General features: G+C 48.7%; 1 protein-coding gene across 2 annotated transcripts in view; it reads left to right on the top strand.

The window, feature by feature from the left end:
- NEDD4 (NEDD4 E3 ubiquitin protein ligase) overlaps nucleotides 1-27,655 on the top strand; it is a 1,992,497-nt gene that overhangs the window by 251,812 nt on the left and 1,713,030 nt on the right. For both annotated transcript variants that reach the window (XM_086958341.1, XM_086958342.1), the window contains exon 5: nucleotides 25,868-25,921. In XM_086958341.1, coding sequence (XP_086814467.1) covers nucleotides 25,868-25,921 — 54 coding nt within the window. The remainder of the gene's footprint in view (nucleotides 1-25,867; nucleotides 25,922-27,655) is intronic.

Here is a 27,655-nt window from a genome sequence, read left to right as displayed (position 1 = left end):
TCTGAACTCGGACGTGGCGCAAGGCCTCTTTCTGCAATGGGGAGAGCCTTGGTTAGATCTATTCGCCACAGAAGAGAACGCGCAATGTCATCAGTTCTGCGCGTTGGAGTTTCCAAGACGGCACTCGCACGGCGACGCCTTTCGGCGCGAGTGGAGTTGCGGTCTGTTATACGCCTTTCCGCCTATACCACTTCTGCCCAGAGTGCTGAAGAAGATCAGGCGCGACCGGGCCCAAGTTATCCTTGTGGCTCCGGACTGGGCTCGAAGGTACTGGTATCCCGAGCTACTCAGCATGTCAGTCGGTCCCCCGATCCGCCTGCCCCTTCAGGAGGACCTTCTGTCGCAGCAGCAGGGGACGGTCCTCCACCCGAACCTGTCCAGTCTCCACCTCCATGCTTGGAGATTGAGCGGCGGCAGTTGAGGCCATTTGACTTGCCTCCTGAAGTCTGTGATGTAATTCTGGCAGCCAGGCGTCCCTCCACTAAGTCGGTATACGCCTGCCGGTGGAACAGATTTGTGGCATGGTGCACAGCAAAGGCTGTGGATCCTCTTTCTGCTCCTCTTTCAGAGGTTCTTCTGTTTCTTCTTTCTCTTGCCCAGCAGGGCTCTGCTCTGGGCACTATCGAGGGCTACCTTTCGGCCCTTTCCGCCTTTCTAAGGCTTCCTGATCAGCCTTCTTTGTTCAAGTCCCCAATTGTAACGAGATTCTTGAAGGGCATCACACACATGTATCCTCCTGTTCCGTTTGTGATGCCTCAGTGGGACTTGAACCTGGTTCTAACCTTTTTGATGTGTGCTCCCTTTGAGCCCCTTCATTCTTGTCCTCTCCGTCTCCTGACTTTAAAGACGGCTTTCCTGGTTGCCATCACCTCTGCCAGGAGAGTGAGTGACCTCCAGGCTCTTTCTGTCCAACCCCCTTTCCTGTCCATTCATCCTGACAAGGTGGTTCTTAGGACTAGACCTTCTTTCCTGCCCAAAGTAGTTTCTGCTTTTCACATCGGGCAGTCCATCACCCTCCCTTCCTTCTTCCCGCCTCCGCATCCTTCAAAGGATGAAGAGCGGCTCCATCGTCTGGACCCAAAACGTGCGCTTTCATTTTATATGGATCGCACACGCCAGTTCCGGGTGGATGACCAACTGTTTGTTGGCTACGTGGGTGCGAAGAAGGGACGGGCGGTGTGTAAACAAACCATCTCTCGGTGGGTCGTTCTGTGCATCAAAGCGTGCTACTCTTTGGCTCGGAAGGAGCCTCCTGTTGGGCTGAGGGCCCATTCCACTCTGGCCACGGCGGCTACTACTGCCCTGGGCCGGGGAGTCCCTTTGCAGGACATTTGCCAGGCGGCTACGTGGGCCTCGCTGCACACCTTTGCGAGGCACTACTGCCTGGACAGTCAAGTCCGGAGGGATGGCTTCTTTGGCCGTTCTGTCCTCCAGGACTTTCTGGTGTAGGAATGTATTGGTTCGCAGACCCACCTCCGGGGTTGGTATTGCTGGGGTATCTATTCTAAGGTAAGGAATCTAACACTAACGTGTTTCTTTCAGATGAACAAGTTACTTACCTTCGGTAACGATATATCTGTAAGAAACATTAGTTAGTGTTAGATTCCTTACCGAACCCACCCATCCTCCCCGTTCTGCGAACTGATACCTAGGGTTAAGGACATCCCTTTCAGGGCCCTAGTTTCAATTGGCACCAGTGTTGGTTCTCTCATGGCTCTGCGTTTTCTGGCGCGGAAAAGCTGTGTACAAAGAACTGACGTCAGCGCGCGGAGGCGGCGTCTATATACTCCAGCGACGTCATCACGGCGCACGACGCCGACGACGGACGCGGATCCGCAGGGGACGCCTGCAGACGACGCCTACCGACGCGCAGGGGTACTGCTACGCAAAAGTTTCCGGATCCAGACTGACGCCTGGGGATATTCTAAGGTAAGGAATCTAACACTAACTAATGTTTCTTACAGATATATCGTTACCGAAGGTAAGTAACTTGTTCACCACTACCACCAATACTACCAACACCACCACTACCAATACCACCACCAATACCCCACCACCAATACCACCATCAATGCTACCACAACCAATACCAATGCCACCACAACCAATACCAGTATCACCACCAATACCAGACAAATACCCCCACCAGTACCACACCACCAATACCAGTACCACCACCAATACCAGTAATACCACCAATACTAATACCACCACCACTAGTACCACTACCAATACCACCACCACCAATACCACCACTAATACCACCACCACCACCACCACCAATAGCACCACGACCACCAATACCACCACTACCACCTATATCACCAGTACCACCAGCACCAATACCACTACCAATACCACCACCACCACCATCAACACTAATGCCACCACCACCAATACCACCATCAATCCCACCATCCATATCATCCCCACCAATACCACCACCACCAATATCACCAGTACCAATACTACCACCACGACCTCCACCAATACCCCACCACCAATACCAGTACCACTACCACCACCAATACCAATGCAACCACCAATACTAATGCTGCTACCACCAATACCACCTCCACCAATGCCACCACCACCAATACCACCACCACAACCAATACCACCATCAATCCAATACCACCACCTCTAATACCACCACCATCAATACCACCACCACCAATACAACCCGCACCACTACCACCAAAACCACCACCAACACCACCACCAGTACCACCACCACTACCGCCACCAATACCTCACCACCAATACCAGTACCACCACCAATACCACCACCTCTAATACCTCCAGCACCACCACCTCAGCGCCCATCGTTCATCGCTCACTAGTAATAGCAGGGGCACTGTACGAGGCATGAGCTGCACCCGAGACCATTCCTTCCTCCCTCTTTGCCTGCCATAAAGCACAGCCCACACTGCACCACAGGTGAAGCTAGGGCTCTACTACAGCTGGAGTGTTTTTATTAGGCCAAAGATAGCAATGACATTACACAATGCTACCCTGCACACTCAAATCATGGAGAGGGCAGGAAATAGCACCCCCTCCCGCTCCTCCTTTTGAGCCACGACAGTGTAATCACAGAGCGAAAGGTGTTTGAGTGCCTTGTTAGTGTTTATAGCTCGGAGCATATGTAACTCTCACTTCACACTTTGTGTCTGTGTAATTTAAAACACTTACACATCTTCACTTCACTATTTAGCACTACTTTGAATACGTTGCAGGAATGTCTCTTCCTCTGATATTTACAGTCTTACAAGCAGTAGAGAAGGCCCTTTATTGCAGTGCAATAGGTCTTGCATTTGGGACACTTTAATCTATTAGTTTTGTAAATGCAATGCCTTTTATGTATGTTTTATAACCCAAAAACATTAATAAAAGGCATTGTCATTTACAATGCAAATAGCTCAAACTCGAGTGAATGCAAGACCTATTGCATTGCAAATACTTGTTTAAAGTATGGTTTGTCCATCTTTTTCTGTTGTTTTTAGGTAAAACCTAAGCAACTCATGCAGTCTCTACACAGTTGGTTTTAAGTCCACCCATCGCTTTTGATTGGCTGCTTCGATTGTCCTTCGAAAATGCCTGCTTACCAGTGGCTAAATCCTTCCTCATTATCCTATTTGCCTCTTGTTTTCTCTCAACGACCGGCCCTATTGCAAGTGGCCTTACACTTAACCACTTATCAGGTCGTTTATCTGCACTATTTTCATAGTTTCCTGCTTGTGGAAGCGTGTTTTGCTTTGCTTTTAACCATCGCTACAACCTCTTCCCAGAAAATGCCTACCCGCCCCCACCATCCTGCTTGCCCACCCCCACCACCTCTCACAGATGCACAGCAATGGATTTTGAAAATAACATGTTTGAGGCATGTGAGCTGTAGATCACATGCTTATGTATAGATCACTATCTAGTATTGGGTCCGGATGTTTGCACTTTTGTTTTTCTTCTAAGGAAGTCTTCCTAGTCACAAGGTAGGTGACTCCTCCTTTCGGTGATAGTGCACATGGTCATCAACTCCATCTTCAGATTGTTTTTGTCCGCCATCGGGTTTGGATGTGACTCGCTACGCTCTGGTTTGATGCCGATCCTTTGGTTCCTCTCGGCGCGTACAATATTCACCCTCGACGGTATTGTTTTCAATCGCGTTCCCCTTTTTTTGCGTGTTATTGCTAAAAACTAATTTCGATCGGAGAGCTTGTGGTAGGCCTTCAGGCCTAGCCCCTGGTTCGACTCGCAGTCGATTGAACGAACTCCCTTTAAGTTCTGTCCTCGGTGCCACGCGAAAAGCCCACGCACCAACTCACACACTGTCTGCAATCTGTGTTTGTCACCGGAACACAGTGAACAGGACTGCGACGCGTGCCAAGCTTTCCGCTCCAAAAAGACTCTTCACGACCATTGGGCCCGACGACGCGACATGCAGAACCAACACACTGGCTCCATTCAGGACCTCTTCGGACCTGAATCGAAAGAAGGAGCCGGCGACCCCATCTGAGCCGATGAGGAACAGGAAGAAATCTCCCTTTCCGATAATGGCTCCGACCAGGATGAAGACATCGCACATGGAAAACGTACTGGAAGTACCTAGGCTCCGTTCTGGACACAAGCGTGGGAAAAGCGTTTCCTTCGGAGGAGAGACTTTCTTCCATGAACCAGAAATGTGGGATTCTGCTAGAGTCTCGGCCTCCAACAGCACGACAAGTAGCGTCTCTACTGGGTTCCATGGCGTCCTGCATCTTTCTCATCCCAAACGCCAGGCTGAGAATGCGTCCTCTACAACAGGCTCTTGAGGATCAGTGGGACCAGACGACAGGACGTTGGGAGGACCGAATCCATCTTTCCCAGGCGACAAAAGAGTCCATCAGATGGTGGACTCGGAGACACAATGTGATCGTGGGAGTGCCGTTTCACCAGCCCATTCCGTCCCAATCTATAGTGACAGATGCCTCCCTGCAAGGCTGGGGAGCACACATGGGTCGGCTTCAGATTCAAGGCCAGTGGTCTGCGCAGGAGCAGACATACCACATCAACATGCTGGAGCTCAGAGCGGTATTCCTGGCTCTCAAAGCTTTCCTGCCAGCGATCACATCCAACTCAGTCCTGGTTCAGACGGACAATACGACAACCATGTTCTATCTGAACAAGTAAGGAGGCACAAAATCTCGCCCACTGTCTCGAGAGGCTCAGGCAATATGGCATTGGCTTCTCTCTCGAGGTCTCACAGTAGTGGCGGTGCATCTTCCGGGCGAGTTGAACGTCAAAACAGACGCACTCAGCAGGCACTTCGAAGATCAGCCAGACTGGGTGCTAAGCGACGAAGTAGTAGAAGAGCTTTTTCGTTGCTGAGGACGTCCATTCATAGACTTGTTTGCAGACGACGAAAACACCAAGTGCCACGCCTTCGCGTCTAGGTTCCACATGCCAGGGACGCAGGAGAACGCTCTTCTGTTGGATTGGGCAGGGATGTTCGCATACGCGTTTCCTCCCCTGGCTCTGATTCCGAGAGTGGTTTCCAAGCTCCTCAGGACGAACATGGAAATGATCCTGATTGCTCCAGACTGGCCTCGGCAGTGGTGGTATCCGGACCTTCTACATCTGTCTGTGTGTCCACACAAACGACTCCCTTGCAGACCGGACCTGTTGAGCAAAATGAACGGGAGGATAATGCATCCCAACCTCCCATCATTGAACCTAACCGCATGGCTCCTGAGGTCCTGCAATACGGACATTTGAACCTGCCTCCAGAATGCATGAACATTTTAAAGGAGGCTAAGAGACCGTCCACGAGAGCATCCTATGCCTTCAAGTGGAAAAGGTTTTACTTGTGGTGTAGGGATCATCATTTGGATCCGATTAAGGCGCAGGAGGACGTCGTCTTACCATACCTCCTTTCCCTCGCAACAGCTGGTTTAAAGTACGCTTCCATTAGAGTGCATTTGTCAGCTATTGTGGCTTACAGGAAGTCACCTGACCAGGTGTCTTTCTTTCAGGTTTCAGTGGTCAAGGATTTCCTCCAGGGATTGAAGAAAGTGTATCCCCCTGTACGAAATCCTTCTCCTCCGTGGGAATTAAACCTAGTTCTATCAATGTTAATGTCTCCACCTTTCGAGCCCATCCACAAGGCTTCCTTACAACATCTCTCTTGGAAGGCAGCTTTTTTGGTGGCAATTACCTCTGCGCGCAGAGTCAGTGAGATACAAGCGCTCTGTGCAAAGGAACCTTATACTGTATTCCACCATAATAGAGTAGTCCTAAGGGCTCACCCATCCTTCTTGCCTAAGGTCATCTCTGATTTTCATATAAAACAGTCTATTTCCCTCCCTTCCTTTTTTCCAAATCCTACGACTCCGGCCGAGCGGTCACTTCACTCCTTAGATCTTAAAAGAGTGCTTAAGTTTTATTTGGAAAAGACTAAAGGGATTAGGAAAACGGACCAACTGTTTGTGAACTATGGTGCAATGAGAACTGGCTTTCCAGCAGCAAAGAGGTCCATTTCCAGGTGGATTGTCTCTTGCATTAAGTTGGCCTATCAACCAGCAGGAAAACCTTTGTTGATGTCTCCAAAAGCGCATTCCTCTAGAGGGAAGGCGGCTACAGTGGCTTTCTTGCATGACGTTCCCATGTCGGAAATATGCAAGGCTGCAACCTGGAAATCAGTGCATACCTTTACGAGGCATTACTGCCTCGAATCTGATTCCAGGACCGATACTCAAGTAGGGCAAGCCTCCTTGAGGAATCTGTTTGGGTAGTCTGTTTGTCTACTCAGGCTTATTGATGAGATTTCTGTCTTATCTTTCCTTTGCCCGCAGGGATGAGGAGAGGCTCGCTATTCTATTCTAATGCTTATGACTATTGATGAGGATCCCCTGGAAGAGAAGGATTAGTTACTTACCTGTAATCCTAGTTCTCTTCCAGGGGTATCCTCATCAAAGTAATAAGCAACCCTCCCGCCTCCCCGGGCAAAGGATACTCTTTAATAAGGAGATATTGTTAACCTATTTGTTATTGGGTTTGTTTTTCAGTCTCCGAAAAGAACAACTGACCTAACTGTCACCCCTGGGGCATGATGGGATACAGGGGGTCATGAGTGCCTTAAAGGCACAGTGTCAGTTTTTTGCTATTCAGCTACAGGTTAGCTTTTCAGCCTTCTTAGACTGTGTGTTTGCAATGCAGCCTGGGAGCTTCCTATGCTTCCAGTGAGTTATGAGAATTTCTACTGCTTTCTGAGCATTAAAACAATTTCTAAACAATCTTTGGTGTTGTTACTCATGTTTCTAATGCTTATTATTCATGTATGGTGGAAATTCTTCACAGCATATTTCAGCTCTAATGTGATTTGGCTGCTATTGCTTGTTTTTTATATATATATTATTTATATATATATATGTGTATATATATATGTGGGGCACATATAATATAGTGTTTCCGGGGTCCCGCACATGGGCGGGAATATTCTAATGCTTATGACTTTGATGAGGATACCCCTGGAAGAGAACTAGGATTACAGGTAAGTAACTAATCCGTACTGGGTACTACCCCAACCCTGTTTTAACTGACCTCATGAAAATAATGAAAAGTCACAATACCAAATAATTATAAAAAAAACCTTTGTTTCATTTAATAGGTATACAAATATTCATGTTAAAACCAAACACTAATTCCACATAAATTAAAACAAAAATTACAGAAAAGAAAAATTGTTCAATTTCCATGCAATACAATCAATTAATAATAAAAAATAAAACAGTGGCAATCAATATTGATTGCCACTGTTTTATTTTTTATTATTAATTGATTGTATTGCATGGAAATTGAATAATTTTATAATTTTTTGCTATTGTGGTTCCTTTTATGTACCTACCTCCCCCATGTCTTGTTAATATTTTGCCATGAGGTTCACACTTTGTATTTCCCTGCCTTAAGAATCGTTATTCTGAACAGGGGGTCCTTGCTATTCACATTGTGTCTCATGAAAATAATGGCCACCTTGCGAAAAACTGCAAATAGTCCTAGGTTTTCAATAGTATCGAATTCTGAAATAAACACTGTTGCAAACTTTAAAAAAAACACGGTTGGACCTCACTCTTAGTATGCTCACCTTTAATGAGGGTGAACACGACCTCAGTGGTGTCAGATATTCTCATGGGAAATCGGTCTTCTAATCGTAAACATTTCAGGGAGCCATCTGGAATGATGTTAAAATGCGGGTCAGTTGCACTGCTCAGACCGTCGAGTCAGGGCTTTTAAAATACCACTACGGGGGCGTGGCCAAGATGGCGGAGTGAACGGACGCATCTTCCCGGAACTCCTCCGGCACAACCAGGCCGGACCGTAATCCCCAGCATCTCTCCCCCATTGAAGCATAACAGGGGGGGGGGAACTCGGTAGTGCACCTCTAGCAGTCCGGAAGACGGCAGGAGTAGCGGACGAAGAGACGAAGGCGGACTCCTGGATGCGCCATCGGAGACGGGGACGGAGCGCGGGTGGCCTCTACGACCAAGCGGCAGGCGCCGGCTGTCTCGCGCTGGGAGGGGAGCCTTTGGACTATTGCGCTGGCCCCCGCGGCGGCTCCTGTGGAGGCAGGGGCCCTTCCGAGGTCCCAGAGGTGAGGCACCCAGAAGTGGGAAGGAGACACGGCCCAGCGTCTGGAAACACCCGACGCGGGCAGCAATAAATCGAGGCCGGGGTTGAGGCCTAGCACAGCGGGAGCTCGAACCGGCAGAATCTCCGGCGGCCACAGGGAGGGCCCCGCGCACAGTTTGATCCGAGGTACCAATAGCCCCACAAGGACTGCTTTGGCTGAGACGGCGGCCCGGGCGCCTGGGGGTGCCGTGCCGGGCAGGCAGAGACCGCGCTGGGGTGCCTCCATCTTGATCGCACTGGCACTCCGGGCTGGCTGAGCTCGAGGCCTGGTGTTGGTAGCAGCGGTGTTCGCCGCACGGCCTAGACTGCTTCGATCGGCCGGGCGGCCGCCCGTGCAGAGAGGTGTGACGGCAACTGACCCAGCAACGTACCGACGAGGAGAGCCTTGGAGGCTGCCCGCCTCACATAGATACACAAGACCTCTGCTCCATACGGACTTACCTCAATAAACAAGGTGAGGAGCGGTGGAGAGTACGGCAGAGAAAGTGGGGGCTCTACATCGCAGCCGAGACCCAGATCGAGGGTAACGCGCAACGAGAGCGCAGAAACTCACTGTGTACCCGATAGCAGAGGGACCTCCATTGTGGCTGGATGAAACCCAGGTTCCTGAGCAGGGAAGAAGCAACGGAAGGGAACCAACCCGCGACTCACTACAGAAGCTTCCCCCCGCCAGTAGGCCAGGGGTACTGGAAGCCCAGGAGGGGACCATTTCGAAAGACCTGCGCCTTCGACGCGCCCGCTCCCCCCCTCAACACCCATAGTCACACGGAGAAGTCTTGTCCAGGGGGTCACCGGGAGTGGCCCCTTCGCACACCGCACCTCTAGCCTGGGTGTCGTCAGGGACCCACCGAGGGCGAGATACAGCACCTAAACCCCGCAAAAACTGACCACTCAGACAGCACCCAATGGCGGGTCTATGCAAAAAAGGGGACCGCACTCTCCTGAAGATGCTCGGCAGAGGACAACTTAAGGGAGACAAAGGTCAGGTGTCCCCAGGAGCGCCCAAACAATCTGGTGACTCTACAGAGGGCGAAGGACCCATAACCAGATCCTTCCTTGAGGGCCTATTTAATTCCCCTCGGGAGGATTTCCATGCCTTGAAACAGGAAGTCAAATTCCAGAAAGGGAATGCTTCTTAATCGCAATTTTATTATATGTAGAAAATCAACAATATCTTATAAAATTCATTTTACATTTGAAGAAGAAGACATAGGGAAAAAATCAGAAGTGGGAGTGGACACATAAGACTACAATTATTTGAAGCGAACCACCATTCGAAACTGCAATCATATCACATTCACCATACATTCAACACATACATACTTAGCTTGTACATACCATATATACATTATCTACAAAAGGAAGAGTAAATAACTGGAACTGCCTTAATGAGACAGAACATTCAGATTTTTGATTGAAAAGTAGTATAACACAAACAGGTTTTCAAATATCAAAATTTTTTTGTTACAACTAAATGGAAAAGAGTCTATGGATGGGACTCTTAAAACCACACGGCAGACCAGTAAGGAGATAGGCCTATCTCCTTACTGGTCTGCCCTGTGGTTTTAAGAGTCACATCCATCCAATGAATGTGACTGTATGGTGAATGTGATATGATTGCAGTTTCGAATGGTGGTTCGCTTCAAATAATTGTAGTCTTATGTGTCCACTCCCACTTCTGATTTTTTCCCTATGTCTTCTACTTCAAATGTAAAATGAATTTTATAAGATATTGTTGATTTTCTACATATAATAAAATTGCGATTAAGAAGCATTCCCTTTCTGGAATTTGATTTTCTGTCTGTGGAGGATTAATCATACGTCTAAAGTTACGTTTATCAGCACTGGCATCTTTTGTTGTTATTTATGATATAGGCTCAGCCTTGCTGATCAGAGCCAGCCCCTTTTTTGTTCTACTCCTTGAAACAGGAAGTGGCTGGGGAAGTCCGCGAGATCAGAAGAGAAGTGGACGTCCTTGGGGAACGAGTCGCCACCATCGAGGAAACGGACACGGCTTGCGGCGAGGAAGTGGAGCAGCTGCAACAGGAGGTCTTAAGGCTGATAGAGCAGCATGTGGACCTGCAGGCACATGCAGAGGATCTAGAGAACAGATCGCGACGGAACAACATAAGGGTCCGGGGTGTACTATCGAAGGAAGAGGGGTCGGACATCATGGGCTACCTACAGGCCTTATTTCGATAAATCCTTGGAGAATCGGGAGACTTTGAAATCCGAATTGACAGAGCGCACAGGGGTGGGTATGCCGCGCCGACAGTCGGGACCCCCCCCCAGATATCTTAGCCTTTCTGCCCGATTTTCCTCTTAAAGAACGTATCCTAAGAGAATCCAGGAGACAGCAACCCCTGAGGTTCTGAGACCATCCGGTTGCACTCTTTCAGGATCTGTCGGCAATCACGCTTTAGAAACGCAAGGCCTTCAAGATCGCTACAAACTTCCTGAGGAACAAAGGAGTTCCCTACTCATGCGGACACCCATTCCGCCTCATCTTTAAGTGGGATGGCGAGATAAGACAGATGCGCTCCCTTCAAGACACATGTGCATTATTGGACATTGACCAGAAGGAAGACAACACGCCATCTGAGGCTTCCCGTAAACAGCCAAGAGATGACTGGCAACTGGTTTCCCGACGACGGCATCTCTAAACCAGACGCGCAGACCATTAAAAAGGAGATGGTCGACATCATTCAAGAAGTAGTCCGAGACACTGGGTCCGCAGAATGAAAATCATGACGGGAGAGAACACTTCAGCTTTGTCATTGCATGGTCCGGGGGGGTTTGGAGGGGCAACGGCTTGCAACACGGCTGTACGACCCCATGAGTACTTTACCACAGCCCTGTGAGACGACTGAACAGGTCTGGGACCATACCCTTTTTCGGGGACATGGAGTTGGGGTTTGTGGGGGGAGAGGGGAGAAGGACAGGAGAGGGAAGCGGGGTGAGGGGGGAGTTGAAGTTTTGGGAGTTGGGGAGGGTGAGTAGGTGCCTGGGGGGAAAGGGGTGGGGGGGAGGGGAGGGAGGGGAGGGATGCCCAGTGCTTAGAAAACAATGAGGATGCTCAACTTGACGGGTTAATCCCTGAGGTCACAACCGACTGTCCATCGCCCATTCACACACATACTACATACTCACTTGAGCCCGGAGGTTAGCAGGCCCCTTCACCAAGTGAATCATGCCTCCCACATTTTTTAAGGTCCTGACTCTCAATGTGCGAGGGCTAAACAACCCCATTAAACTGCGCGCAATCCTATCCCACCTAGAAAATGCCCAGGCAGACATTTGCTTACTGCAGGAGACCCACTTGCTAGCCCGAGACTGCCACAGGCTCCGCTCACGCAAATTCCCGACCCAATTCTTCTCCTCTTGCAACACTAAGACGGCAGGGGTGGCGATATTGGTGGCACAACATTTTAGGGGAGAGGTCCTACACAAGAGTTCTGAGCTGAAAGGGAGGTTGCTTGCATAACGCTTTGCGATGGGGGGGGGCTTGACATTCACGATTGGGTCCCTTTATAGCCCTAATGAAGGCCAGGAACACTTTCTTCACTCCGCCCTTACAGAGATAGCGGACACAACAGACAGGCATATTATTCTGGGGGGAGACTACAACATGGTGTTTGACACGTACCTAGACCGGTCCGCTCAACGCACACATCAAGCGGGGACGTTTCCGCCCAGCTGCACTGATCGACTGGCAGAACTGGATCTTCATGATCTTTGGCGCCGCTCACACCCCGCGATAGGGAATACACTTACTACTCTAATGCACACAAGACCTATGCCAGGCTGGCCCATCTTCTGGTCTCTAGTCCTGTTAGCGCCCTCTCCACCTCCACAGAGATAGGGGTCATTTCACTATCGGACCATGCACCCGTCACTACAACACTCTCTTTACCACCAGCGTCGCATCCTCCAAGGGTCTGGCGCCTTAGAGACACCTTACTGCACAAGAAAGAAGTAGTGAAACATATACAAGACACGATCTATAACTACCTATCTCACAACGCTAACTCAGACACGACACTGGCGACTCAATAGGCGGCCATGAAGGCGATTGTTCGGGGAGTTTTTCTGGCTCTTGCTTCCGCGGAGAACAGGGACAGGCAACACAAGCGTGAAGAGCTCACACAGCAGGTGCATGAGCTTGAACAAATGCACAAACGCACCGGGGCACCCCGGATTTGGAAGCAATTGAAAGCCGCACAACAACTTCTGGCAGCCTTAGACACGGTCCGAGCAGAGTTCGCGGCACTGCGGCTACGCCAAGCCTATTACACTGGGGGGGGACAGATGCGGTCGTCTTTTGGCAAACAAACTACGAGTAGTCCGCCAAACTCAGAGGGTCAAAGAGCTCTCCCGCCCAGATGGGTCCAAAACCACAGAGGACGCCCAGATCGAGGAGACCTTCCGCAGCTTTCATGCCGCCTTGTACACGGACAGCCCATTGGCTGCTCCAGCAACGGCCGAATACTTAGACTCTGTCACACTCTCCTCCCTTGAGCCCTCACAGGCGGAATACCTCGAAAGAGATATCCGCATTGAAGATGTGATCTCAGCCATCGCCAAGCTCAAACCAGGAAAAGCACCGGGTCCGGACTGCTTTACAGCCCTCTTTTATAAAACGATTTGCAACACGTTAACCAACATTCTTTACGCGTCTCTTTAACACCTTCTCAGACCCAGCCGCCATTCCGCCTGATCACTTGCGCGCATCCCTTACGGTCATCCCCAAACCGGGAAAGGACAAGGCCAAGTGTGGCTCCTACAGGCCGATATCCCTGCTGAATGTGGACCTCAAACTATACACAGGAATTCTAGCAGCCAGGCTGGCCCCTCACCTGCCGGGCCTAATAGACCCTGATCAGGCGGGATTTATCCCTGAGCGCCAGACGGTAGATAATACCAAGAGAGTCGTGCACCTCATAAAAAAAGCCTCCTGCATACCTGGGTAGAGAATGCTGCTAGCGGTAGACACCGAGAAGGCGTTCGATTGGGTCCACTGGCCCTACTTAGAACAGGTTCTAGTGAAGGTTGGCATCGGAGAGAAGTTCTGTACTCTCATATTTAATTTACAAGTTCCCTTCAACAGTGGTACGGGTCAATGGTTACAGCTCGGAGAGCTTTAATATAGAGAGGGGTACAAGGCAGGGCTGTCCGTTGTCACCACTGTTATTTGAACTTTATATGGAGCCACTCGCCCAGAACATCCGCCAGAACCGGGACGCAATGGGGATAAGATTTGGTGGCTTCACACATACCATCAGTCTCTATGCAGACAATGTCTTGTTGTCCCTGGAAAACCCGCAGACGGCTCTGCCGGCTTGCATGGCGGAGCTGGAGTCCTTCGCTAATGTGGCCAGATTCAAAATTAACATGGACAAATCCGTAGCCCTCGATTTGTCTCTGGACCCCTCTACACGGGCCCACTTACAAAACCTCTTCTCTCTTTAATGGGCATCCACCACAGTGCCATATCTGGGGATCCAGCTGGCCCCTACACTTCCTGCTATGGTACAGACCAACTACACTATACTTAGAAAGAGAGTTCGGAAAGAACTGAGACGCTGGAGATACTTCCCTCTCTCTTGGCTATGCAGGATCGTAGCGGTCAAAATGACAATCCTTCCCCAAATCCTTTACCTAATCCTTTACCTTTTCAGGGCATTGCCACTGCAACCGCCGCTAGGGTGGATCCAACAAATGCAAACAGACCTCGCCCGTTTTATCTGGCAGGGTCGCAGGCCGAGAATGAAGAAGTTCGGAAACAGGAGGACTAGGGATACCGAACCTGCTTAAATACTTCCAGGCGGCACAACTGCGCTATTTAGTGGAATGGAGCAGATGGGAGTCAGAAAGGCACTGGCTCTTTCAGGACTAGGCGATTGCGGGACGCCTGTTCCAAGAGATACTTTTTCTTCGTAAAGCCCACGACCTGCCAATCTTTACGCCTCATTTGTCACACGGGTCCCTTTAAGAGCGTGGGATGCCACTAATATCGAGCACGACCTTACCACATTCCCCTCCCCACTTACCCCACTGGTCGGTAATCCGGATTTCACTCCGGGCCTGGCGCCGGGGGCATTCACACATTGGAGGCCCAGGGGGTGTAGAGTCCTCCACCATGTCTACGGCCCGGACGGGGTGCTTCCCTTCTCGCTCTAAAAACAGGAATATAACCTTTCCGAGTCGGACCGGCTGCGTTACATGCAGGTTCGACATTGGGCACTCCAGCCACAGGTACGGGAGTCGGCGGATAGAAAACTCCGACCCTATGAGCAATGGCTTCTCTCACGCACTTCGGACTCCAAACTGATCTCAGACCTCTAAAAATTCTTACAGCCCTCCGCAATACACTTCTATAACCCGGGCAGGGAACGCTGGGAACGTGAATTAGGCAGGACACGGAGTCACAGCGAGTGGGACCAGATCTCATACAGTGCGCACCACTCCGCATACCACACAGGGCTCACAGAGACACTCACTAAGGTTTCCACGTACTGGTACTATACCCCAGAACGGCTGCATGAGATTGACCGCAACAGAGACAAGCACTGCTGGCGGGGCTGCGGACACACAGGCACTTTATTGCATCTCCTGTGGGACTGCCCGCTCCTCCAGGATTACTGGAAGCAAGTGATAGATGAAATTGACACCCACTTTCAAACGGAACTGCCCCGCTTCACCTGCCTATGCCTTGCTGGGGCTCCCTAATCCACTGACATATCCCTTGCGCTCACGTAGGGGATGCCAGATGTCCATCGCTTTTGGTTCTGCTGTACAGAACATTCTTACACACTGGCGAACGGCTACAGTCCCCTCCACTACAGGTTGGTTGCACAAATTGTGGTGTGTGTTAGGAATGGAGAAACTCTCTCTCACCCTGGCGGAAGACATTGACCAATTTGACGACCTCTGGCAACCGTTTCATTCTCTGTTAGTCACTGAATTCAGGGAGCTCACCTGCCCGAGATACCTTCGCCTGTTGAGACTTACAGAGCCTAAAAAGGCAGACTCTTAAGGAATACAGAGGATGGATCGCTCAAGATCGGGTGTGCGGGAACAACGAGTTGGCAAATATGAGCACTGGACAAGAGGGCGGGGGTGGGAGGGTTGTTGGGGGATGGAGGGAGGTAAGGGAGAGGGCTTCCTTGTTGGGGATAATAGCTACACATATAGTCTTTATGCACCTTTGCTGGTCCAGTTGGCCATTGATTATCACGTCCGCCCCCTTGGGGTTGTACTTAATTTCCATTCGCTTTCTGTCGCTACTGAACCACATAACCTGTGCAATGTATGTTTTGTCTTGATGGTGCTGCTCTTAATAAAAAGATTTAAACCTAAAATACCACTACGACCAGTAGCTCACCCCAAAAATGTATCAAGGACAGATCGGGAACCCACAAGCAGGACTAGCAGCTCACGAAGCTGGAAATAATGAATACGACTAGTCAAGTCAAATATCTTTATTCGATTGTTTACATATAACAATCATAAAAGTACATTTCATAACATAAACATTTGACACAAGATATGATTATAAAAAAGAGTATTTCCAAAAGGTCACGGTCACAAGCGAGATTACAGGTTAAAAGATATAAATATACAATTTAAGTTAAAAAGATATACCTATCAGTAGCAAAATTAATTAACCTTCCATACTTTTTCTAAACTTAAGTGCTAATTTTAAAAAGCTACATACAAACATAGTGCAGTCACTGTTTAGCATTTGAAGGTAATAAAGTGCTGGTCTGATTTGTGCAAAATACAGCTGTTTAAGTAGAGGTTTTAAAAACAAATTACGAGGAACTGTATAATACGAGCAAATGAATAAAAAGTGTGCCAGATCTTGCGGAGACTTATTGTCGCAGCCGCAAGCTGGCAACACTTGACCTTTATGGGCCCCACTTGGTACAGCTAACAATAAGTGAAACTAATCAAATCGAAACCTTGTCAACAAAAAGCGTTCGTAACCCGACATGGGCCAGGATAGATAAGGTTCCATTTGTAAACAGGTTTTTGTCAGAGCATGCAATCTCACACTATTTTTCTTATGCGCTCTCTCCTCCCTCACTAGGTACCTGGATGTCATATAGGTGTTCTTCACATAAGGTACATCTGATTTAGTTATTTTCTCTGGGGCTAGGAAAAGGTCCAGCCGGCCTATTTCAAGGAGACATCTTCTGACGTATTTTATCCACGGGATCTTATACCTCCCTTCCCACGCTAGTGCTTCTTGTAAGATGTTTCTGGTGAGGGGTATGTCTGTATTTAACCAGCTATTTAACCAGCACAGCAAGGGATTAACAGCTATCCTATCACTTAAATAGGACATGCCAAGTTCTTCATGGACAGAGAAGTTTGCCGTACCCCTAGGGACCCTTAACACTTGCTTTAAAAAGTTATTTTCAGTGACCTCAAGGTCATCTAAAGGTACAAAACCCCATATTTCAATCCCGTAACACGCGACTGCAGTGCTTTTGGCTTGGTATAGCTTCAGAACAGCAGCCACTGGGCTGTTTCCCATTTTCCTTGCAAAGTCTATTATTGCTGCGTTTGCCCGCACTACCTCACCCTTTTTCTTTCGTATCGCTGGTGCCCACGTTAGTTTGTGGTCAAAAAGAACACCAAGGTACGAAAAAGTCTTAGTTGTCTGTATTTTTTCACCGTTTACTAAATGGGGGTATGTTTTTTTTGGGTCCTAATCCTGTCATCATAACAAAAGATTTCGAATTATTGATGCTCAGGCCTCGGGAGTTCATGAATTCAAAAAATGAATCTAGCAAGGTTTGAAGGCCAATCGCGGTTCTAGAGATTAGGACGGCATCGTCCGCATATAGCAGGACGGGCACGCCCTTCCTTCCTATGTATGGATAGTCTGTACCAGTTTTTAATAGATGCTCTTCCAGTTCATTAATGTAAAGATTAAAAAGAAACGGGGCTAAAATGCACCCCTGTCTGACTCCCCGGTTTATCCTAAAATCCCTAGTTACTTTCATGTCTTGGGTGTAACGGACATTTGCTCTTGTGTCCGAGTGGAGGTCAGCCAAAAAATTAATCAGGTTTTGCTCCACTCCCATTTTTTGCAGGACCTCCCAAAGCCTACCTCTGTCAACGCAATCAAAGGCGGACGATAAGTCCATAAAGGCCATATGAATGGTCCCTTTTCTAGCCATAGTGTATTTTCCGTTTATTAAATACAGATTCAGACATTGAGTTACCGTTGAATGGCCTGGTCTGAACCCGTATTGTGTTGGCGACATTATGTTGTTTTCATTGGCCCATGCTACCATCCTATTTAAAATTATACCCCCCACCACCTTAGCAACTGAGTTAATCAACGAAATAGGTCTGTAACATACTGCACTGCTTCGATCGCCCTTCTTAAATACAGGCACTATGGTTGAAGACCCCTAGGACTTTGGGCAGCCAATTGATACTCCAGCGTTTATTACTGCGGTAAGAACTGGGGCCCATAAATGGGTATTTGATTTAAATAAATCAGGAGGGAGGCCGTCAGGGCCAGGAGCCTTATTGCAGGTTAGACCCCGAATCCCCTTCTCTACCTCCCCCACTGTAAAGCACAACAAATCTTCCTCAGCAGGGCAAGATGGAAAGGAACCTCAGAACGATGCGTCAAGTCCTCCACCGGTATCAAAGGATGTTGGTCACATGTCACAGGGTCGTCGTCCGGTCCCAGGCGAATGTTTTCCAGCTTTTCCGCGAGCCGGTCATACGTGACGGTAAGCTGGGTATGGAGCGCCCCTATGGTGGCCATGATGGACCTCAACAATGGTGCGCCATCCGTCCCCTCCATCCCCCGGGCCACAGAGACGAAGCAGGACTCGAGCCCCGGGCTCACTACCGAGGCTCTAGGCACACACAAAGCGGACTCACAGCCGCTGTTGATCGACTGCAATCTGGGTGGACAGGAAATCGAGGTCCCGGCGGCAGCCCTGGAATAGGCCCAGAACAAAACACGACAGAACTCTGTCACCCAAGCAGTTAGGAGGACCGGATTTGCACCAACGGTGTCAGGCAGACTTCATACACCCAGGCGCCCGGTGGTAGTATAGGATGAATAGCAGGATATATGGACCGCCGGTGGAGGTCGACGGAGCCGGGAGCTTACGCGGCCATCTCGAATCGTTGCGTAGCTCTTCCCCTCTTCCTCAGAAGTTTTAAAGACAAGTTCCGCTTGTGGCTCATCGCTTTTAAAAATTGTACTAAAATGAGATACCCACTCTTCCTCTGGTATGTTAGTTCCAAGCGTAGGGTTACTAGGATCATCAAACAGAGGCTTATTAATAATGTTCCAAAACTTAGAGCTATTACCCAGGATTGCGGGAGCAAGCAGAGACTCCCAAATGCCTGCTTTCACTTCTCTTTTCCGAGCTGCCAGGGCTGCCTTATATTTAGTTCTCAGAGTCTTTATAAGGACAGGATCTCTTGGGATAGCCTTTAATGCCTTTTTAAGATTTGGTCCGGCCTTTGAACATGCTTGATCAAACCATCTTGGTTGGTATTCAGACTGACCCTTCACTGGTATGGTTAACATTTGACCAATTCTATGAACCACAACAGAAAAGGCATTTAGAGTCATTTCAGGCGATGTAGTTGGAGAGACACAAAGGCCAAGTTCTTGGCCACAACTGGTATTAATTGAGCTGTACAAAGTGTCACTGTTAACCTTTGACCATTTCAGACGTCGGTTTCCGTTTATTGGTTTTAGAAACCCACAATCTTTCTGCGTCTTCCGCTGTTCAAATATACCTCCTCCTACTACAATAGAGATAGGATTGTGGTCGCTATAAATGCTTGTATGGATTTGAAAATCAGAGGCTAAGTCAACAAGATCTCTAGAAAGTAAAATGTTGTCTATGTAGGATCCGTGACCAGAGCCTTTGTACGTGGGAACGTCAAAGATATGGGAATCCTCCGTCATAGACATTGCAACAGTTAAGTTCCTGTCATCAGTTAGGTTGTTTACATGAGTGCTACGCGTCGAGTGGTCAAAATGGAAACCAGACCTGTTATTACATCCTAAAAGACCAATAGGTGTCGTTACAGGGTTGCCACATGGATGCGCGTTAAAGTCACCAGCAATGAGAGTGTTTCGAGGCAAACTTGCTGCTTTGGCTTTTAAGAAGTTGTGTAAATGGAGGATATTACACTCCCTGTTTGAAAGTACAGCGTTGTAAAAGTTGATCAGGGTGAGTGCCCGTTTACCTCTCCTAAGGACCAGGGCTTGAATATGTCTATTATCGGATTCTCTGTTAAAAACCTGGCAGATAAGTGCGAGGCTGATGTAGGTTGCCAAACCCCCTTTTGATCTTCCACTATTCGAAGGGGCTGCCGGTAAAAAGAAACTCTGAAAGCCCTCGATGTGTACATTTACATCTTCCAGCCATGTTTCACGGAAACACAGAACAGTATATTTCTTTATGTATGCCATCCATGTTGGATCCTTTACCTTAGCAGCCAGACCGGCTACATTCCAGGATAAAAGTTTTATGGTACAAGGTGGTGCGTGGCCTGGGCCTGCTACCTGTACCGTATTCGTGGATGAAGATGGAACTTGATTACCTCGGTCTATCGCTATGTCTGCTTGCACTTCGCTGGTAGAGAGTGGGGGATTTACACCGCTGAGGACAGGGCTATAAACTTGGATGGTAGAATGTAGTGAGGTAAACCCATTTTGTAACAGCGTGCTCTCATGGTGATTTACTGACAGTTCTACTTTACAGGTTTCGTCTAACTCTTGGATGGAAATTTGTGTACTCTCTGGATTAGTGCTCTCTATTTTGTTGGAATATACTAACCTATTTGGGGGCTCAGAGAGGGTAGGAAGGGGCGAGAGTGCGGTTTGCCAGTCGATCTCATCCAGGTAGTCTGGAGCATAGAAGGCGTCAAATCTGTTTGAGATGGGAACCCCGTATTGCATGTTTGGATGATGTGGGTATGAGTAATGTCGTTGTTGTGTATGAGGTAAAAACTCCCTTCTCTCTTGATGTTTTGAGAAATTGTTATTTGACCTACTCATCCATAAAGGTTCCTGCCTATGGTTTGTGAAGTCTGTTGGAATGGCCTGGCCATAAGGCCATGGGGTTTCCCTTGGTTGGTAGTGAGCCACTGGCTCAAGCGTCCCCCCCTGACCATAGATTTTCTGTGGTTGTATTGTATTTTGGCCAGGGATATTAGAAGGGTAAAAGTAGCTAAGGTCCATTGTGCGGATCAGACTGTTTGTCACGCCACTTTTCCAGCTACTAATGAAGCTAGCTGCACGACTATCTCCAAAATTTACCACAATGCAGTCACCCTCAGTCTATTTGAATCTGGTTCCCACCCAGTCTACCCTTCTCACATGAGAGATGTGGCCGTTTATATGATGGGGAATGGGTCTATGTGTGGTCAGCCAATGGCTCACCTTATTTTTTAATTCCACTTGAGATTCTGTCCTCTCTCCAACTAATTTAGGTACACCGATCATAACAATGGTGTATGGACTAGATTCAGGAGAGAGATTTATGTAAAGTGGTCTTTTGACTACCGCCGAATTTTAACAATTTATACCCTACTATATTTGTGGGTATACTCAAGTCTGGGGTTTTGATATGACTCGATGGCTCTATATGAGTTTTAACTAGTTTGACCGGAGAGCCCTCAGCGGCCCATTCGCTTTCATCATTTTCATTGTCAGGTAGAATTGGGGCACTGCTCGGGGTTGTGGCCACTATGTGTGATGAATTGGCGTCTGCGTCTGGGTTTATTGCAGATTTGGTAGGGGCTTTAACACCCTTATGATTAAGCGAGGTTTGTTTGATGGAAGTATTTTGTGTAGCTTTCTTTACCCGTGCGTTTTTGGTGCTAATTGGGACAAGGGAGCTGCTTGCTGGTACAAAAGTGGAGGTTGTTTTTGGTGCTTTCAGTATTTTAAGCAAACTAGAAGATGCATCATTTTGGGCCCAATCAAATTTCCCTAATGCCTTCTCGATGTTGATAACTCTCTCACTGATGGGCAACAAAAGAGACCTGACTAGAGTTTCTAATTCACCCAGGAGTGATTTATTATTTATCGGTGTGTGGTCTGTCTGACTTGTTTGGTGTATAAGCGTGTTTGTGTACACTGTCTGCTTATCACTTGAGAGTGGTCCTGGGTCTTGGCTGGATGTAAATGGGCACGGGGTTAATGTTTTGGAGGCAAAGTTAGCCAGTCTAAAAGTAGACCAGATATCCTTGGCTGAGTGTTTCTGTTTAGCCATAGGGCGATGAATTTTCCTGGCTACGGATGTTGTTTTTCTTTTTTTTCCACATCGCCGATTTATATTTTTAGTGACATGACTTTTTCCAGGGGCAGATTGTCTTATGGGCATTGGACCTCCCACAGGTGCAGCCCTTAGTTCTGGAGAGGCTATGGGCAAGAGACATGTATTAATGCCGTTTTCGCTGGGCAACATAAAACTACTGTCCCTGCTGTTACCTGTAGAGGGTATAAGCAAATCTGTTGGTGTATTATCTCTAGTTTGAGGTCTTGGAAGCCAAGTAAACGATAACATTAGTATGGACTCTTGGGAATTCATTGTATTGTCCACAGTATTGATGTTATCGGTGGTATGCAAGGAGAGATCCGGAAAACACAAGTCTGGAGTTAATGAAAGGCGTCTCTCTGTATCTTGTATGGCATCCGCCACTACACTGATCGTTTTCTGAAGCATTAGATCAATAACAGTTATTGTGGGAAGTGGGGTATTGGAGACACTTTTAGTTCTTGTCGTAGATCTCGTGGCCACAGGGGTCTTCCTTGCTTTAGACATCCTTTAACTTGGTTTTTGTGTATAGTAGATGATGAATTACCCCTTGAATAACAACTGAGCTGGAAAATAAACAGAAATCCCCTTAGTTGTTTTAAGCAGCACGAGATGTCAGGGGGGTGGCCCGCCCGTCCTCCTCGGTCCCCTGAGGGCCACAGAGGGCCCGCCCTTTGCCCGGGCTTCGCCCGGCGTCCCGCAAGACGGGTCCGATGGTGATTTAAAGCGCCACCTGGCGCTCCCTGATGACGCTGGACCCCAGCAAGGGCTTATGGGTATTGTAGTCTTTAGCCCCTCGCCGGTCTCCTCCTGGCGGCCCGCTGTTGTTGGAATCACGAGCGGTCGGGCAGCTGGAGACTGGCGGGTGGGTCCAGGCAATGACAAAGTTTTAAACAGCGCGGTTTTGGCCAGACGTTCAGAATACAGCAGGTGGGGCAGAAAGCAGTTCAAGGAAGGATACAACTATTTACGATTAAAAAGTCACCGCTCTCAACATGCTAACGCTCTCTATTCTGCCTTAAGAATACTAGCCCAGAAGTCGGGTTCTTGATCCTTTACTGATTCCGCTGGATTACTTTGCTCTGCCTTCTTGTTGTTTAGTATATGCGGTAAATGGACTGTTCTTGCCGGACCTGTTGGGCTTTGATGAATCTCCCTGTGGGGGTTTGGCTGTGTGCGACTATCCCTCCCTTTTATGTTGCCCGAAGCGGCTGGAGCTGTGCCTATTGAGTTAGTTGAAGAATGATTTTTTGTAAAAATCGGAAAGAGGCTTCTTTTCTCTGTAATAATTTGTGAATTTTGAGGATGTGTTGGTAATAGGAGAACACGTTTTTGTGATGCCTTAACTTTTTATTCCTGTTTCTTCAACTTTTTCTTAGCCCTCCTTGAGAGAGGTTCCTCCTTCCTTTTCTGGTTGGAATAGTTGGCCTCAGTTTGCCTCCCTGGGGAAGGAATACTAGCGCTGGGGTTACAGCTGGGTGGGCTGCTGAAAGGTTTGGTAGATACCAAGGGATCTTGTGTCTCGGGATTTGTTGTCAGTTTTCCCGTGTTGCCTCTTACTGCAACACCCAGCAGGCTTTCTGGGTTTAAAGCAGGTGTGGTGTTGCTCTTATTGCTTGGGCCCATCGTGCTTCCTGTTTGATTTTTCAATGATTCTATCAAACCTTTAAGGATTTTTGGCAGTGTTGCCCAGGTGTCCATGAGAGCTGCGCACGAGCAGATGCCGATGCTATTATTCTGGATCTCGCTAAACTTGTTCTCCAAGAAGTCCACCTTGTTGTTCAGCTCCGCTAGTTGTTGTGCAATGGTAGATAAAAGGTCGATTGTAACTCCATTTTCTTCGATTGCCAGAGCAGTGACCTAGCCATATTTTGCATTGTTTCCCTAGAAAGTGATGCTCCTAGATCGTGAATGGCACTGCTCTCATAAAGATTCTGGCTTTGGGAGCTTAAAGTGGGCGAAGGAGATCACTGGTTGTCGTTAGAGCTTCTGAGAAGATTTGGGGTCCGCTCCAGTGTGTTTTGTATCTTGGATTCCAAATTTAGGAGGAATGTAGGGGATAGGTAACCCGAGTTTTGCAGCCGCTCTGACGCACCTGTTTTTATTAGACCGGATCCTTTTGGTGCCCGTGGCAATATCTGCACCGGGGAGAAAAGATTAGGTTGTTCCCGGCAGTGTATTTGGCCAGTCACCACTTGCACTGGGTTTCTGCGAGTTAATGCAGTGCTTTCCGGATGAGCATCCTGGCCCCGAGCAGGATTGAGAACGTCATATTTTAGTGCTTGTACTTCCTATTTTTGCACTTTGTGCTTGTATGGCAGGGAGCTGGCTCCCTGAACTGTAATCCGACCCGTCGCAAAATCTTGGTTGATCTACCATAGCTGAGGTGCTCTCTGTTTTGGGCAGCAGTTTATATAAGAATTGTGTTATGAGGCCTCCCGGTGGCGACTTTAAAAAGAGCTTTTTGTTGTGTTCTGAGATCCTTGCACTCCTTAAAATTCTGGGTGATACTTTAGACTGATTTAGTGGCTTTGTGTGGCCGTTTTCTTGTTGCTGAGTATTTTTACCATCTTTTTTTTTTTTTTTTCATCTTCTGTGGGGGTTATCAGCTTATCAATGAGACCCCTGTGCTCCTTACGGCTTCCTCCACCGCACGGCTCTCTGTGGGAGGGGGAGGTACTCCTTGCGGCTTCCGCCGGTGCCCTTCCCTCTGTTAGGAGGGGAGGTGCTCCTCACAACTCCCACCTCCGCACTGGCCTCATGGGCTCCTTCCCACCGCCTTGGGGACTCTGGGTGTGCTGCTCGTGGTTGTCTGCAGCAGCCGCCTCACCCTACTCCCAATTCCTCACCCCTCCACTGCTTGAGCCTGTGATGGAGGTACTGAGCGGTTGGTCCTGGGGCTTTATGTGAGTACACCTCCTCAGTTGTCGCCTTCTGCTAAGGCAGCTTATGCTGGCAAATGGCAGGGGTCTAACTGGCGGGGATGTTTGTTGCCGAAAGAGCAGGCGCTTGCCAGTTTCGGTGGCGAGACCAGCGTAAGCTCTGGCGCCTACCCGCTCTTGATACTCTCTGTGAGTGGGATTCACGAGCAAGGATTAATTTGAAAAAGGCATTGCTATAAAGAGGAGACTCTCCCCTTTCATGTGATACTTCATTCAAATTGACCGTGGCAGGCTATAGGGGCAAAGTTACACGGTCCTCCTTGTTCTGTCCGGTGCGATCAGTGAGATCAGTGCCCTGCATGGTACGCTCATATCACTGATAGGTGGGGGCTGACGAAGACACCGTGAGGGTAGACTTCCGGTTAAAGCACTGCAGCTGCCCCTGGGACCCCACCCCCGCCATTAGGACTACCAGTTGCGCAGTAGTGCAGAAGACTGCAACGGTCGTCCTCTGCACCAAAATCGTTATTGCTAACTTTGTTCTTTTTCCTTTTACGTTTGTATTGCATTCCATTTCTCTGTTTGTTGTTTTTGTTTTCTACTACAACGGTGTTACTCAGTTTTGTAGATCACCTTCGTTGTCAACCAGAAGTTGATTTTGAACTAGAGCTTGGCGAATGAAGCTTTGTTTATGAACCTGCGTAGACTGTCCTTATAATATACAGGTTTCTCTTTCATTCTGGCCGTCTGTTCATCACCCTGTCTTTGCTATATGTATACAGCTGGTTCTTATTCCCATATACGAGTCACAAATGTACTGGACATTTTGAGAAGTCCGAATGTTTAAGGAGGCCAGGTTCTTTACTTACAATATGCGCTCCTCATCCAGCGGTTTTTGGATTGCCAACTCTGCTCTAAAGCAGCTAACTGGTAGCTCTGAATGTGTTTGCAGGTTTAGAAAACATATGTTCGCTCTTACATTTTCCATTCTGATTTTCCTCCTAGGTTGATCCTAAAAAGCATCGCCTTCTCTTCGAAGTGTTTGATGAAAACCGTTTGGTATGTTGCCTTTCTTTATTTGTGTCAGTGCACTATAAGCGCAAAATTTTATTTTAGACATGGAAATTGTACAAATAAATGGCAGCATTAAGATATGTTATTCACATGGTTCATTTGAGGGCTTTTTACTTGGTAACTCCCATAACTGGTTTTCTCTTCGCTTTCACATGTATAAGTCTTCCTGTGTATCCTGGTGCCAGTTAAGTGACAAGGTGAAGCACTCTAAGCTTCTCCTTACATTTTCAGCTGGGTTCAACTGGTGTAGCTATCCATTAATTAATTCTTTCTGCAATCAATTTATAAGCCTCCTTGCTCTTGATGAGAGATGTGCTTTGTAAACCAGATGTTGGGAGAAATGTACAGTTCTATAACCAATACTGACAATTCCAATAAGCCTGGCTGACATGCAGTTTATCTCTCACCTTTTGCACACACCTCTCGCACTGCACTTACACAGGCACACCACTCACCTTAGACTCCCATAAGTAAACTGCGCTCCACTGGTCTTCAAACTGTGGGGCTCGCCCCCCAGTAGGGGCACGGCATCATCTCTGGGGGGTGTGCATTTCACAGGAATACCTAGCCTTCTGGTGCACAGGTACTCATAGTACGGCCCGCGGGCTACCCGCGGCCCGGCAAGCCTTCTGTGGCGGCCCGCGGACCTTGCACACCTCGTACCCGCGTTTAAAAAAACAAACATTTAAAGAGTGTCTGCAAACACTGCGTGCGACTCTGAGAGACTCTGCTGCTCTGTGGGGGCCCAGCATTACAGTGATAGTCAGAGTGGAGCTGCAGGGGTGCTAAGAGTAGGTGAAATACAAAAGCCTCATTGACATGCAAATGGTCTTTTAAAGACCTGTGAAGTGCTCGGGTGGGGCTGTGTGTGTGTGTGTGCCCGGGAAGCTGTCTCATCCCGGGCACACACAGGCAGGGTGAGAAGACGGAGGGAGGGAGACAGAGGAAGGGAGGGAAAGGGAGGGAGACAGAGGCAGACAGAGGGAGGGGGAGGGAGGAAAGGGAGGGAGACGGGGGAGAGGGAGAAAGAGACAGAGAGAGGGAAAGGGAGGGAGACAGAGGGTGACAGACAGAGGGAGGGAGACAGACAGAGGGAGGGAGAGGGAGACAGAGGGAGGGAGAGGGTGGGAGACAGGGAGACCGGTAGCGAGGAGACAGATGGAGGGAGGAGACAGATGAAGGGAGGAGACAGATGAAGGGAGGAGACAGACGGAGGGAGGAGACCGACGGAGGGAGGAGACCGACGGAGGGAGGAGACCGACGGAGGGAGGAGACCGACGGAGGGAGGAGACAGACGGAGGGAGGAGAGAGACAGAGTGAGGGAGACAGAGGGAAGAGAGAGAGAGAGAGAGAGAGAAGAGGGAGACAGAGAGGGAGACAGGCAGACAGAGAGAGGAGGGAGGCAGAGGGAGGAGGGAGCCAGAGGGAGGAGGGAGGCAGAGGGAGGAGGGAGAAATAGGGAGAAGGGAGACAGAGGAAGGGAGAAGGGAGACAGAGGAAGGGAGAAGGGAGACAGAGGAAGGGAGAAGGGAGACAGAGGAAGGGAGAAGGGAGACAGAGGAAGGGAGAAGGGAGACAGAGGAAGGGAGAAGGGAGACAGAGGAAGGGAGAAGGGAGATAGAGGAAGGGAGGAGGGAGACGGAGAGAGGGAGACAGCGAGAGGGAGACAGCGAGAGGGAGACAGCGAGAGGGAGACAGCGAGAGGGAGACAGCGAGAGG

Source organism: Lissotriton vulgaris, chromosome 2_1, assembly GCF_964263255.1.
Source record: "Lissotriton vulgaris chromosome 2_1, aLisVul1.2, whole genome shotgun sequence".
NCBI classification, from domain to species: domain Eukaryota; kingdom Metazoa; phylum Chordata; class Amphibia; order Caudata; family Salamandridae; genus Lissotriton; species Lissotriton vulgaris.
The sequence above is the reverse complement of the archived record's forward strand: the minus strand, read 5'-3'. Positions and strand labels throughout refer to the sequence as shown.